The sequence below is a fragment of the Muscardinus avellanarius genome (genome assembly GCF_963383645.1).
Source record: "Muscardinus avellanarius genome assembly, chromosome: X".
Classification (NCBI taxonomy): Eukaryota; Metazoa; Chordata; class Mammalia; order Rodentia; family Gliridae; genus Muscardinus; species Muscardinus avellanarius.
Window position 1 is genome coordinate 77,318,632 of NC_137792.1, and position 15,008 is coordinate 77,333,639.

Genomic DNA, 15,008 nt, shown 5'->3' on the forward strand with positions numbered 1-15,008 from the left:
GTGTGGTACTGGGCACTGAACCCAGGGGCATTCTACCGTTGAGCTATACTCTCAGCCTGATCCATCCATTCACCCACCCTTCCTTCCTTCCTTCCTTCCTTCCTTCCTTCCTTCCTTCCTTCCATCTTCCTTCCTTTTTTATAATATTGGGGATTGGACCCAGGGGCATTCTACTTCTGAGCTACATGCCCAGCCCTATTTTTTATTCTTTCTTTGAAACAGGGTCTCACTAAGTTGTGGAGTGAGGCTGGCTGAGATCTGCGATCCTCCTGTCTTAGCCTCCTAAGTACTGTACTAGTGTGTGCCACCACACCTGGAGTTTATTTATTTATTTATTTATTTATTTATTTATTTATTTAATTTTTGAAACAGGGTCTTGTTAAGTTGTTGAGGCTGGTCTCAAAACTGCAATACTACTGTCTTAGCCTCCCAGGTACTGGAATTACAAACGTGTGCCACCATGCTACCACGCCCCACTCAGATTCTTTTCTTTTCCTTTCCGTCCTGTCCCTTCCCTTCTCTTCCCTTCCCTTCCCTTTCCTTTCCTTTCCTCTCCTTTCCTTTCATCTGTCTGTCTGTCTGTCTCTCTCTGCAGTACCAGGGATTGAACCCAGGGGCATTCTATCTCTGAGCTATACCTCCAGCCCTATTTTTTATTCTTTATTTTGAAACAGGGTCTCACTAAGCTTTAGAGGGCCTAAGTAGCTGAGGCTGGCCTCTAAACTTTGATCCTCCTATCTCAGCCTCCCAAGTACTGGGATTACAAGCGTGCACCACCATGCCTAACTCAGATTCTTTTTATTGTACACATCACTTGTTGTAACAGTCACATAAAATTTCTTATGTTTCTGAATTCTATAGTATCACACTTTTTACTTTCCCCCCACAACTCTAAGGGAGCCTGTTCAGGATCAGTGACTACCTTCTCTATCTGTGTAGCCCTTATAGTGCTCTATATCAGGCTTTACATAGAGTAGGTAGTTAATAAATGTTGAACAAATCCATTCTGGATGCACTTCAAATGTAATAGTCTTTAACTCACAGACTCACAGGATGGGAGAGCTGGACTCTACATCCTTTTATGGGTGAGGAAACCAGGCCTAGAGAAGTGAGGTTATTTCATCAAGATTGCTTGACCAACCAGTGTCTCAATAGAACACTACCATTCATTTCGTCACCTTTTGACTATGGAATACTGAAGACATTCAGGATATTATAAGCCAGAATACCCTGGTCACAAATTTAGACCAGGATAATCTGTGTTCTTGCAAGCTAGGGTGTGTGTTCCTACCTAGGTTATTTGGGTCTCCCAAGCGCATGCTCCTAGAAACTGAAGGCATTTTTTTTTTTACTTTCTTTTTTTAGTACTAGGAATTGAATCCAGGGCATTCTACCTCGGAGCTACACCCACAGCCCTATGTTTTATTTTTTATTTTGATACATGGTTTCACTGAGTAGTGGAGGGCCTCACTAAATAGCTGAGGCTGGCCACAAATCTATGGTTTCCCTTTACCAGCCTCCCAAGTACTGGGATTATAAGTAAGCGCCACTACACCCGGCAACTGAAGGCATTTTTGTAGAAAACTGACAGCAATCCAGCATGGCATTACAGTTGCCTTGCAGGAGTTGGAGTTCCATCTCAAATGTGAATGGACAATGCAAGGAGCTTTGTGAATTGATTAGGGATCATCACTTCTGTGGCTACTCCTAGATCCTATTGTCAGGATGAGGGTAGATTAGAGACAAATGGAGCCATGTGTGTTCTCTACCTTGTTACTCTGAGGGTGATCCTCATGCAAGGGGCATCATGTCCTTGTGACCAAATGCATTAGAAAAAGCAGATCTGGTTGGGCATGGTGGCACACACTTGTAATCCCAGTACTTGGGAGGCTGAGACATGAGGATCACAGTTTTACAGCCAGCCTCAACTACTTAGTGAGGCCCTTCAGAACATAGTGAGACCTTGTCTCAAAATAAAGAATAAAAAATGCCAGGTGTGGTGGCGCACGCTTGCAATCCCAGCATTTGGGAGGCTGAGACAGGAGGATTGGGGTTCGTGGCCAGCCTCAGCTACTTAGTGAGGTCCTCTGCAACTCAGTGAGACCCTGATTCAAAATAAAGAATAAAAAATAGGGCAGGGGGTGTAGCTCAGAGGTATAATGCCCCTGGGTTCCATCCCCAGCAATGAAAAAAAAAGAATAAAGAATAAAAAAAATAGGGCTGGGGGTATAGCTTGGAGGTAGAATGCCCCTGGGTTCCATCCCCAGCAATGAAAAAAAAAGAATAAAGAATAAAAAAAATAGGGCTGGGGGGTATAGCTGGGAGGCAGAATGCCCCTGGGTTCAATCCTGAGTACAGAAAATAAAAAAGCAGATCTGACAATGCAGTTATCAGGGTTGAGGAAACCATAGGACTGTATGAAGCAAAGCCAGATTTTGACATGGAAGAATAAAGAATATCCCTAGGTGAGATTGGGAAGAGGGATGGTCACTTTATCATCATTTCAAGTCAAGATAGGATTCTCTGAGAATTAGCCTATGGAAGTCAGTTTATGCTTCATGTAGTCTAGGAGTCTGTCTGTGACTTGGTCAACCAAATAGCAGTTTTAGCAAGACATACTGTTTTTTAAAAAAAATATTGATGTGTTACAGTATTTAACTAAATTTAACTCCTGATAAAGCATGTTCCTTGAGGAAAGGCTGGGTTATGTCTCTCTCTTGCACAATTTGCTTTCCTTCAACAATTCTGTGTGTGTGTGTGTGTGTGTGTGTGTGTTTGTGTTTTACTGGGGATGTAACCAAGGGGAATTCTACCTCTGAGCTACACCCTCAGCCCTATTTAATTTTTAATTTTTTAATTGTAATTAAAAAATTTTTTTTGGTGGTACTGGGGATGGAACCCAGGGCTTTTTTTAACTCCGGGCTGTACTCCCAGACCTATTTTATACTTTATTTGGAAACAGGGTCTCACTAAGTTGTTGAGAGCCTCACTAAGTAGCTGAGGCTGGCTTCGAACCTGCGCGATCCTCCTATCTCAGCCTCCCAAACGCTGGGATGACAAGCGTGCACCACCACGCCCGGCCTTATTTTTTACATTTTGAAACAGGGTCTCACTAAGTTGCAGAGGGCCTCACTGAGTTACTGAGGCTGACCCTGAACCTTGGATCCTTCTGTCCCATGTAATCCCATGTCCTGGGATTACAGGGATGTGCCAAGATGCCCAGCTTCCTTTAACAATTCTATTTTTTATGGTATTGGGAATGGAACCCAGGGACATTCTACCTCTGAGCGACACCCCCAGCCCTATTTTTTTAATTCTTTATTTTGAAACATTTCTCACTGAGTTGCAAAGGGCCTCACTAAGTAGCGGAGGCTGTCCTTGAACCACGATCCTCCTATTTCAGCCTCCAAAATGATGGATTATAAGCATGCACCACAATGCCTGGCTCCCTTGAACAATTCTTTATGATTCTGTCATTCCATATTCCCATGTATGTTTTCAGCCTCTACCACCTTTTATAGTATAAGTTCCACACTGTCAGTATCTACTGAATGCCTCTCCCATCTTTTGAGAATGTCTTGAGTATAGTGATCCCGTCGTTTGTGAAAATCAAGCACAAAAAACAAAGATGTCCTCCAGCCTGCTGACGTCATTTGAGACGTTCATTGAAGGAGCGAAGGTACCCACTCAATCTTCCTTTTCAGATGTCAGAGCTGGTTTTGTGTTTAAGAACAGAGGATACACTGCATGCCTCTTGCAATAGCAAGAAGCTAGTTAATTCAGTGTAATTAGTAGGATGTTTATGGGATAGATCAATAAAAAGACAGGAGTCTTGTGGGATAATAAGGCCAATTAATGGATGACCTTAGAATCCTGGCATGTGTAGTTTGAGGCTTAATATAGTTGAGAGCAGGGAATTGGTTCTAAGTTCTTAAGTAAGGGAATACTGTAATTGAAATTTTAAATTTGTTGCTATAACTGAAATTTGGCAACTACTGATTAGGTTTTCTTGGATACAGATGTGTGTGTGTGTGTGTGTGTGTGTGTGTGTGTGTGTGTTTGTGTGTGTATGTGCAGTGTGGTAGTGGGGATTGAACCCAGGGGCATTCTACCTCCAAGCTACCTGTCCAGTCCTGTTTTATTTTTTATTTGGAAACGGGGTCTTGCTAAGTTGTTGAAAGCCTTGCTAAATTGCTGAGGCTGGCTTTGAACCTGTGATCCTCCTGGCTCAGCCTCCCAAGTACCAGGATTACAGGTGTGTGCCACCATTCCTGGTTCTTGGATACAGATTTTTATGGTACTAGATATTGAATCCAAGGGCATTCTACTTCTGAGCTACACCCTTAGCCCTTTTTTCATGTTTTTATTTAGAAACAGGATCTCTCTAGGTTGCAGACAGTCTCGCTACATTGTTGAAGCTGTCCTCAAACCTGAGATCCTCCTGTGTCAGCCTCCCAAATACTGGGATTATAAGGTGTGTGCTGCCACACCAAGTTTGAATTCAAATTTTGAATTTCCTCTGTGAGAGGATGGCTTATCACTTCAGAGGTGGAAAATAATCCTCTTCCATTAATTTCCCCCCATGGTTACAGGAGCAAAAGAGGGCTGCACATTTTCTTCTGCCCTTCACATCGCAGTGCATCTGGAGCCTGATTTTGAATATTTTTTGTGGTACTGTGGGTGGAACCCAGGGGCTTTTCTACCTCCGGACTACATCCCTGACCTATTTTTTACTTTAATTGGAAACAGGGTCTCACTAAGTTGCTGAGAGCCTCACTAAGCAGCTGAGGCTGGCTTCGAACCTGTGCGATCCTCCTGGCTCAGCCTCCCAAGCGCGGGGATTACAAGTGCGTGCCATCACGCTTGGCCAATTTTTATTTTTTATTTTTTGTGGGTCTGGGGATGGAACCCAGGGGCATTCGACCTCCAAGTTATACCCCCTGTCCTATTTTTTTATTCTTTATTTTGAAGCAGGGTCTCACTGAGTTGCAGAGGGCCTCACTAAGTAGCTGAGGCTGTCCGTGAACCGCAATCCTCCAGTCTCAGCCTCCCAAACACTGGGATTACAAGCGTGTGCCACCATGCCCGGTTTGAATTTTGTTTTTAATGTTAAACTTTTTTTTGCGGTACTGGGGATTGAACCCAGGGGGGTTCTACCGCTGAGGTATATCCCTAGTCCTATTTTATAAACAGGGTCACACTGAGTTGCCGAGAGTCTAAGTTTCTAAGGCTGGCTTTGAACCTCTGACTCTCCTGTCTCAGCTTCCCAAGTACTGAGATTACAGAAGTAAACTTTTTTCCTTCTCAGAAGACTCTGGGTATTATCAGAAGAACCTTGACACTGTCTAATGGGTGGTTTTCTATATGTATTAAGCTCTAGAGTTTGAGTCTTAATCTGTTTCAAGCTGCTATCTCACAAACTACCATAGATGTGGTGGTTTGTAAACAATCAAAATTTATATCTCATAGTTATAGAGATTGTAAAGTCCTACATCAAAGCACTGGCAGATTCATTGTCTGTTGAAGGTCTGCTTCCTGGATGGCTGTCTTCTTGCTGTGGGTGGCCTCTTATTGCAGAAAGGGCATGGGGTTCTCTAGGGTTTCTTTTATAAATCCCATTTGTGAGGGTAGGTCCTTAGGTGACCTAATCACCTATCAAAGGCCCTGGACACCTCCAAATACCATCATATTGGGGTTTAGATTTCAACACAAATTTCGTGGGTATCCAGACTTTCGTCTACATCAGGTAGGTAGTAAGAGAATAGACAACCATCAGTGTCTGGGAGGACTTAGAGCAGAGGCTTATTCCTATCAAGGAGGACCAAAGGGCATCATGAAGCTATCTGAACCCTGGCCCTTCCCTGATGTTCTAAGTGTAGGTCTTCCTTAAACCATCCTTAATAGCTGCTACTAGGGCAGTTTCAGGCAACTTCTAGGTCCCCAAGAGAGCTCTTTTCTGACCACTTATAGTCCTTAGAATCTGAATCACTAATCTAACACTTGATTATTGGTCTTATACTATTTTTAGCTATTTCATATGTTGTTTTCCATAACAAAATTAAATCGTATTTCTCTTGTTCTTCATTTGTTGGACTGATAAATGCTTGTTGGCTGATTTAGTGACATACTAAAAGAACAAACAAAGCTGGGCGTCGTGGCGCACGCTTGTAATTCCAGCATTTGGGAGGCGGAGACCTGGAGGATCGCGGTTTGTGGACAGCCTCAGCTACTTAGTGAGGCCCTCCGCAACTCAGTGAGACCGTGTTTCAAAATAAAGAATAAAAAATTGGGCAGGGGGTGTAGCTCGGAGGTCAAATGCCTCTGGGTTACATCCCCAGACCCGTAAAAAAATAAAAAAATAAATAAAAGAACAAATAAAACATAAAACATATAGCAAGAAGGCTACTGGGGAGACTAAAATCAGAGTACTCTATAGACTAGCAATTCAAATTGCCTCTGTGAGGCACAGTCTTGCCATGGAATCTGGTCTCTTACCAGCTCTACTCATGAATCTCTTGTTTTTTTTTCAGGGAAATTAAAGTTTCTGACATTATCATCCCTCCTTATCATCCCTCCAATGAACTAATATGCTAGGGCTGGGGGATGGGACATGACGTACCAGGCCAGCCTGGCACTGCTGGTTACTGCTGGTCAGTACCACCATGTGGCCCATGGGGACATATGGTTGTCCAGTCCTCTAGCTCAGCCATGGAAGCCTGAGTCTAGTCCAAACATTGATGGATGCTAGCTTAAATGATATTGTTTCTTTTGATGGCAGAAATGAAGAATAGGTGGGGACATGGCTAACTTTGTAAAATTCACAATCGAGAATAGGAACTTCTAACCCCCTGGAAGGAGGAAGGCTTCTTGGTACTTGGAAGACAAAGGGAAGTTCTGTTTCCAGAAGTGTATGGATATCATTATTCCAAGGAATGATATAGGCAGAAAATATGAGGGGGTTTCAAATACAATTTATGTTCAGTTATGTTTATGTGACAGATCCAGTCTATCTCTAAGACAAATTAGTGATGTTTGAAGATAAATAAACATCACTAACTTTTGGGAATCATCATCAAACTTTCACATAGCTTATTTTTTGCCAGAGACAGACCTCTAGCTTCCTGCAGTTATGAGAGTAATCTAGGGGGACATTTATAAAGTCTTCAGTTGACAAATACAAATTATGTATATGTATATTTATGGTGGATAACATGGTGGGGGTTTTGTTTGTGTGTGGTGCTGGGGATTGAGTCCAGGGGGATTCTATCTCCGAGATACACCCTGAGCCTTATTTAATTTTTGTTTGGAAACTAGATTGATGAGAGTCTTGCTAAATTGCTAAAGCTGGTATGGAACCTGCAATCCTTCTATCTCAGCCTCCTAAGTACTGGGATTACAGGCATGCACCACCACTCCTGGCTCTTAACATGATGCTTTGATGTATGTATATTATAAAAAAGAATAGCTATTTAAAATACGTAGTACTTCACGTATTTACCTCTTTTATGGTGAGAACATTTCAAATCTTTTTAGCAATTTTCAAGTAATTTCTTTTTTCTGGTACTGGAGATTGAACCTAGAGGCAGTCTACTTCCAAGCTATGTCCTCAGCCCAATTTTATTTCTTTATTTGGAAACAGGGTCTCACTAGGTTTCTTAGAGCCTTGCTATGTTGCCGAGGCTGGCTTTGAACCTGTGATTCTCCTGTCTCAGCCTCTCAAGTATTGTTTATAAGCATGTGCTATGTTGTCCAGGCTGGTCTTGATCTCATGAACTTAAGTGATCCTCCCACCTCAGCTTCCTGAGTATCTGGGACTATAGGTACTTCCACCATGTCTATCTTAGAGGGTATTTTTTTTGTACTGGGGGTGGAACCCAGGGGCTTTTCAACCTCCGGGCTACACTCCCAGGCCTATTTTGTACTTTATTTGGAAACAGGGTCTCACTAAGTTGCTGAGAGCCTCACTAAGTAGCTAAGGCTGGCTTTGAACCTGTGCGATCCTCCTGTCTCAGCCTCCCAAGTACTGGGATTACAAGTGCATGCATCCATGCCTGGTCTTAGAGGGTATTTTTTATTTTTTATTTTTATTTATTTTTTTGGTGGGTATTTTTTAAAATCATAACTTTTGAAGACAGACACTGTTGGATTGTAGTTTACAATTGTGCTGGCTCTCAAAGTTTCCTTTTACTCAGAGTAGAAAGGCCTGCTAGTCTCACATCTGCCTTCCCAGCCACACACACTCACTAGAGACAACTGGATGCCAGTAGCCTCATCTTGAGGAGAACAATACAATGGGCCTGTTGTCTACTTGTTGACACAGAGTGGATTGTTGTAGCAGGTGCAGAAGATAGTCTGTGTGGAGATTACAGAGACCTTTCTCCTTGATGGCGTAGCATAATTCAATCTGTTGCCTTTTGTCTGGTCTACAAGCAGGTGTTGGGACTGGACTTAGTTAAGCTTGGGTCCTCCTGTGCAGGGAGAAGTGTTCATTTTGAATTTGGCGAGGGATGATTTTTCTATTGCTCTGTATTAGTTCTTCTTTTTTTGTGGTACTAGGAATTGAACCCAGTGGCATTCTACATTGAGCTATACCACTAACCCTTTTTATATGCTGAGGCTGGCCTTGAACCTGCAGTCTTCCTGTCTCAGCCTTCCAAGTATTGAGATTACAGTACATCATGTCCTTTTTTTTTTTCTCTTGATGGGTCTGGGGATGGAACCCAGGGGCATTTGACCTCCGAGCTACACCCTCTGCCCTGTTTTTTTTTTTTTAATTCTTTTTTTGAAACAAGGTCTCACTAAGTTACGGAGTGCCTCACTAAGTAGCTGAGGCTGTCCATGAACTGCGATCCTCTGGTCTTAGCCTCCGGAAACTGTGATCCTCCGGTCTTAGCCTCCCAAATGCTGGGATTATAAGCATGCGCCACCACGCCAGGCTACATCATGTCCTTTTAATAAAAAGAAATAAGGCCCCGTTGGTAACTAATCAGATAGCTCTGATTATTTTTTGCCAGGTTTTTTTTTTTTTGTGTGTGTGTGTGGTACTGGGGTTCCTGGAAGCCCTTCTACCTCCGTGCTATACGCCCAGACCTATTTTTCCATTTTTATTTGGAAACAGGGTCTCCTAAGCCAGCACGCGCGGCTGGCTTCAAACCTGCGCGATCCTCCTGTCTCTGCCTCCCAAGCGCGGGGATTACAAGCGTGCGCCACCACGCCCGGCCTTTTTACCAGTTTTTGATTGGAGACTATACTCAGGGCAGTTTGAGTCCTGGAGATATTACTTTGTTTTCAGGAGTAATCTTAGGTATGGGCAGTGACTAGGAAGATGGCTGTTTTCTGTTAGTGTGGTGATTTTTTTTTTTTTTTTTTTGCAGTACTGGGGATGGAACCCAGGAGCATTCAACCTCTGAACTATACCCCCAGTCTGGTTTTTTATTTTTTATTTTTGCGGGACTGGGGATGGAACCCAGGGGCATTCAACCTCCAAGCTACACCCCTGCCCTATTTTTTATTCTTTATTTTGAAACAGGGTCTCACTAAGTTGCAGAGGGCCTCACTAAGTAGCTGAGGCTGTCTGTAAACCATGATCCTCTGGTCTCAGCCTGCCTAATGTTGGAATTACAAGCGTGCGCCACCACTCCTGGCTTATTCTTTATTTTGAAATAGGGTCTGACCGAGGCTGGCTATGAACCCCTGATCCTCCTGTCTCAGCCTCCCAAGTACTGGGATTACAAGCGTATGCCACCATACCTGGCTTAGTGTGGTGATTTCACTTGACTTTTTCATAAAACAAAGCCTATGTGTCTTCTGAATCCTTTGGGTCCCTGATAAGTGGTGATGATTTTTGTTTCTGAATTCAGTTTTTTATGCATATCTGTGGGGGAGAATGATGGGAAGGAGGGTAATCTACAAGCTAGGGAAATACATGAACCTTAATTACCCTGAACTCAGCTGCCAGATCCTTCAGTTTTCAACCCCACCACTTGGACTTTAGGAAAAGGTAGTAAATCATTAAAAAGCAAGCTAAGTCCAAGGGTTGTGCTAAAAACAAGTAAGCAAGCAAGCAAGCAAGCAAATAAAACAGCCACTAAAATAATCTCCCAGGTTTAATGCATATGTACACCTTTAGCACAGACTGCTTAGCCTAATATAAGAGTTGGTTTGCATTCCTCCATGCAGTTGAGCATGTGGCAGGGAGGCAGCGGGAGGATCTCACAGGGGTTGTAGAGAAACTGCAGTGAATATAGAACCTGGGGTTAAACATTTGCCCTGAATGAGCTGCAGAATGCTTATGCCCCATGTTGACAAGGTAAGCTTTTTCCTTAGCTTACTTTCTCTGCTCTCTCTCTCTCTGCTCCTTACTCAACCACTTATAGTTTACCTCCAGTGAAGATCTCTGTTTTCAAGGAGAAATATGCCTCAGGAGGAGGATAAAAATAGGTCAGTGGTAACTATCATCACATATTCCCAATGACTGGGTTTGAAATTCAGTTTAGATCAACAAGTATTTATTGTTAGCTTCTCTCCCATTTGTATTAGGGCCTGGGAAATATTGAATCATGATGATAATGTAAATAGCTGACATTTATTTAGCATTTACCATATGTCAAGTGCACTCTATGCATTTTATTCATATTAGTGCATTTGATCCAAATGATGACACCCTCAAGTACAGTGATTATCTTCCTTTTACAGATAAGGAGACTGAAGTTGCCTAAGTCACCCAAGAGTTCCTGGTCCAATTTAAACCCAAGAGTTCCTGGTCCAATAAGACCAAGTTCTTGCTCTTATGAAGTCCAGTCAGGGGAGTTGTAAATAACATTCTGAGAAAAATCTAGGAAATAATATAGGGCTCTGCAATAAGATTACAGGGAGTGGAGAAGGGAGAGATTACCGCAACATATCATAGACCTTTTGGAGGAGACAAGACTTTTTTGAGTCTCAGATTCTTCATCTATCAAATAGGTATAAGATAATCTACTTCATAGATTTAGTGTGGGAATTGGAAGAAATAATACATTTAAAGAACTTAGTGCAGCCAGGTATACTGGGATTATAGACATGCATCACCACTCCTGGCAGAGGAAATGTGGCTTCCAGTGGCTTGGTAGCAGGCATAGGTTAGCTTGGGGATAAGGGAAGTCTTTTAAGACTATCTTTGTGTGTTTCAAGTGGCATTGATCAATTAAGAATGTGTTAGGTATTCTAAGAGAATAAATAGCATGGTCCCTGCCCTTGGGATACTGCTGATTTTGTTGTGGAGACCATAGTGACAAACTTGTAGCAAGTGGAGATCAACATAAGATAGGTATAATTAAATGTTGAATTGCTTGCTTTCTTCAGGTGTCGTTACCTGGCGGTTCAGCTGTCTCCTGCCATCCCTGTGTTTGCTGCTATGCTCTTCCTTTTCTCCATGGCCACACTGTTGAGGACCAGTTTCAGTGACCCTGGAGTGATTCCTCGGGCCCTACCAGATGAAGCAGCTTTCATAGAAATGGAGATAGGTGAGTCTCCCAACCACCTATACAATGTTCAGTAAGGAACGGGATCATAATAATAGTTGCAGATTTGCAATCTATGATTCTAGTTTTTTTCTCTCTGGGATCCTGAAATGAAGATCATGACCACAGTGTGAATTTATTAAGACAGATATAAAAAGTTTCTTTTTTTTGTGGTACTGAGGATTGAACCCAGGGGCATTCTACCTCTGAGCTACACTTCCAGCTCTATTTTTTATTCTTTATTTTGAAATGGCGTCTTGCTAAGTTGCAGCGGGCCTCACTAAGTAGCTGAGGCTGGTCACGAACTTGTGATCCTCATGTCTCCCAAGTACTGGAATTATAAGTATGTGCCACTACACTTGGGCAGTATAGCAAGATTCTAAAGTCTTATGCTTTGTTTTCCCTTGCGTTGGGTTGGACTGCAGGAAGGATTTGTCACCAACGTCTGACTACATTGCTTTCTAGAGGATATTTTTGTTTGTGTGTGTGGTACTGAGAATGGAATCCAGGGGCATTCTACTTTTGAGTTACACCCTCAGCCCTATTTTATTTTTATTTTGAAACAGGGTCCCTCTAGGTTGCTGAGTGTCTCACTACTTGCTGGTCTGTCCTTGAACCTGTGTTCCTCCTGTCTCAGTCTCCCTAGTACTGTGATTACAGGTGTGTACCACCATGCCTGGATTTTTTTTGTGCTGAAGATTGAACCTAGTGGCATCTACCTCTAAGCTATACCTCCAGCCCTTTTTATTTTCTTATTTTGAAACAAGATCTTATTAAATTGTTGAGACTCCAATAAATTCTGGAGTCTGGTCTCGAACCTATGATCCTCCTGTCTAAGCCTCCAGGATTACAAGTGTATGCTCCCATGTCTGGCTCACTCCTGGATTTTGAGAATTATGTTTTCTTTGGGGAGGTGAGAGTGTCACCAACACATTTGTTTTCTTGACAAAAGTTTTAAACTCTTTCCCCCATAAAATATTCCTACATGCATGCACATATATACAAGTTTGGATATAATTTCAGGAATTCTTAAACTTTCAAAAACATGTACATGGGACCTCTGACCAAGAGAATTCCTACTTTAGGGAATACAGAAGGTGAGAGGGGCATCAGTGGTGCCAGGAACCACTGTGAATTCTAGGAGAGGTAGAGGAAGCAATTACAGGCTCAGTATTGTACAGTATGCAGCTGAGGTTAATAATATTTCAGACAGAGATTCAAATGCTTCACATAGCTGGGCATGGTGGCACACATCTATAATCCTAGTATTTGGGAGGCCGAGACAGGAGGATTGCAGTTCGCAAACAGCCCTAGCTACTTAGTGAGGCCCTCTACAACTCAGTGAGACCCTGTTTCCAAATAAAGAATAAAAAATTGGCTGAGGTTGTAGCTCAGAGGTAGAATGAATGCCCCTGGGTTCCATCCCTGGTAACACACACACACACACACACACACACACACACACACACACACACACAGACTAGACTTAGTAACTTATCAAGATCCTCACCAACCTATCAAGATCCTGTTTTAAAATAAAAAATAAAGCTGGGCATGGTGGCACATGCGTGTAATCCCAGTATGTGGGGGTTGAGACAGGAGGATTACAGGTTGTGGCCAGACTCACCTACCTAGTGAGGATCTCCACAACTTAGTGAGACCCTGTTTCAAAAATAAAGAATAAAAAGTAGGTCTGGGAGTATATCTTGGAGGTAGAATGCCCCTGGGTTCAATCACCAGTGAGAGAGAGAGAGAGAGAGAGAGAGAGAGAGAGAGAGAGAGAGAGGGAGAGAGGGAGGGAGAGAGAGGCAGAGATCTAAGTGCTGTTTTTTTCAATCTCCATCTGGGTTATTTTTTATAGTCCCCTTTTGGTTCCCATATGGAGAAACTAAGGGTCAAGGCAGTACCTTGACTTGTCTCCGGCATCTCACAGCAGGTTGTCAATAAGGTTATCTTTTTTCTCCTCTATCACTGGGCTTGGGACACAAACTCAAGCTCTCAGATTGTGATCTCTGCATTTAGAATATTTCTCTGGGTGGAAGAGTGCATTCTTGAATTAATGTGTATATTTTAGCAGGTTTTTGTCAGTTTATATTCAGCCCTGTACTGGGTATGCTGTGGAGAGAGGGATGGGGAGAGAAGTCATATCATCCCTTTGCTTCATAGCGCCTTCTGTGAGGAGAATGAAGCATGGACTCCCAGGTGCCTTCATGTGAAGCATATGGAAGCCCAGGTGTGACAGTGCTTGCCTATAATGCCAGTATCTGGGAGGCTGAGACATTAGAATCACAGATTCAAGGCCAGTGTGTGATAACTTAGTGAGACTCTGCTTCAAAATAAAAAATAAAGAGGGTTGGGGGTGTAGCTCAGAGGTAGGACACCCTTGAGTTCAATTTCCAATATCCAAAAAATATATACAAAGGAATATTCAAGTAGCATGACCAGTACTTATATCATCCTCTAATGAATAGCTATTCCCATTTATTTTTAAAGATGTAATACACTGTTACTGATTGATTTCACAGCACCTACCCCACTCCGTAGAAAAAGGAAAAATTCTTCATATGTCAGATTTTTATTTTTCAGTACTGGGGATTTAATCCAGGGGTATTATACCTCCCGGCTATAGTCCCAGCCCTATTATTTTGAAACAGTGTTTTACTAAGTTGCAGAGGGTCTCACTAGATAGCTGAGATTGGTTACAAACCTGTGATCCTTAGTGAGGTAATCCTCCTGTTTCAGCCTCCCAAGTACTGGGATTATAAGTGTGTGCCACCATGCCCTGCTCAGCAGATATTTTTAAAATCAAAGCGAATTGAAAAATACTCTGTTTTTAGAATTATTCTGTGTGAAAAGGGTACACAAGACAGACACTCTCATATGCTGTGGATGAGCAAGAGTGCATACTCATACAATTTGTTTGGGAAACAGTTTGGCAATAAATAATACAGGCTTTAGGGACTTATACCCTTTCACCTAGTAATTAAGGATTCTCTTTAATGGGTCTCTAAGGTTTTTGCTAAAGGAAATAATAGATATTTTAAACTGTAAAAGGGGTTTTAGTGTATCATTTTTCTTTTTTTTTTTGTGGTACTGGGGATGGAACTCAGGGGCTTTCTACCTCTAGGCTATATTCCCAGACCTATTTTATATTTTATTTGGAAACAGGGTCTCACTAAGTTGCTGAGAGCCTCAAAGTAGCTGAGGCTGGCTTCCAACCTGCGTGATCCTCCTGTTGCATCCTCCCAAATTCTGGGATTACAAGTGTGGCCTACCAGGCTCCACTCATTTTTTTGTTTTTTAAAGATGAATATGGCTATTTTGATGCTGACAGTATCATATATTATGGCTCAGACTTCAATGTGCCTTTCTTTCTGTTTCAGAAGTGAATTTTAGAGCCAGGTGTGATGGCATACACCTGTAATCCCAGTACTTGGGAGGCTGAGACAGGAGTATCGCAGGTTCATGGCCAGCCTCAGCTACTTAGTGAGGCCCTCTGCAACTTAG

At 42.5% G+C, this 15,008-nt stretch overlaps 1 protein-coding gene across 1 annotated transcript in view; it reads left to right on the top strand.

Moving 5' to 3' along the window:
- ZDHHC9 (zDHHC palmitoyltransferase 9) overlaps positions 1-15,008 on the top strand; it is a gene marked incomplete at both ends in the record, with an annotated part of 45,540 nt that overhangs the window by 6,026 nt on the left and 24,506 nt on the right. The window contains 1 exon segment of the mRNA XM_080719397.1: positions 11,344-11,504. Coding sequence (XP_080575523.1) covers positions 11,344-11,504 — 161 coding nt within the window.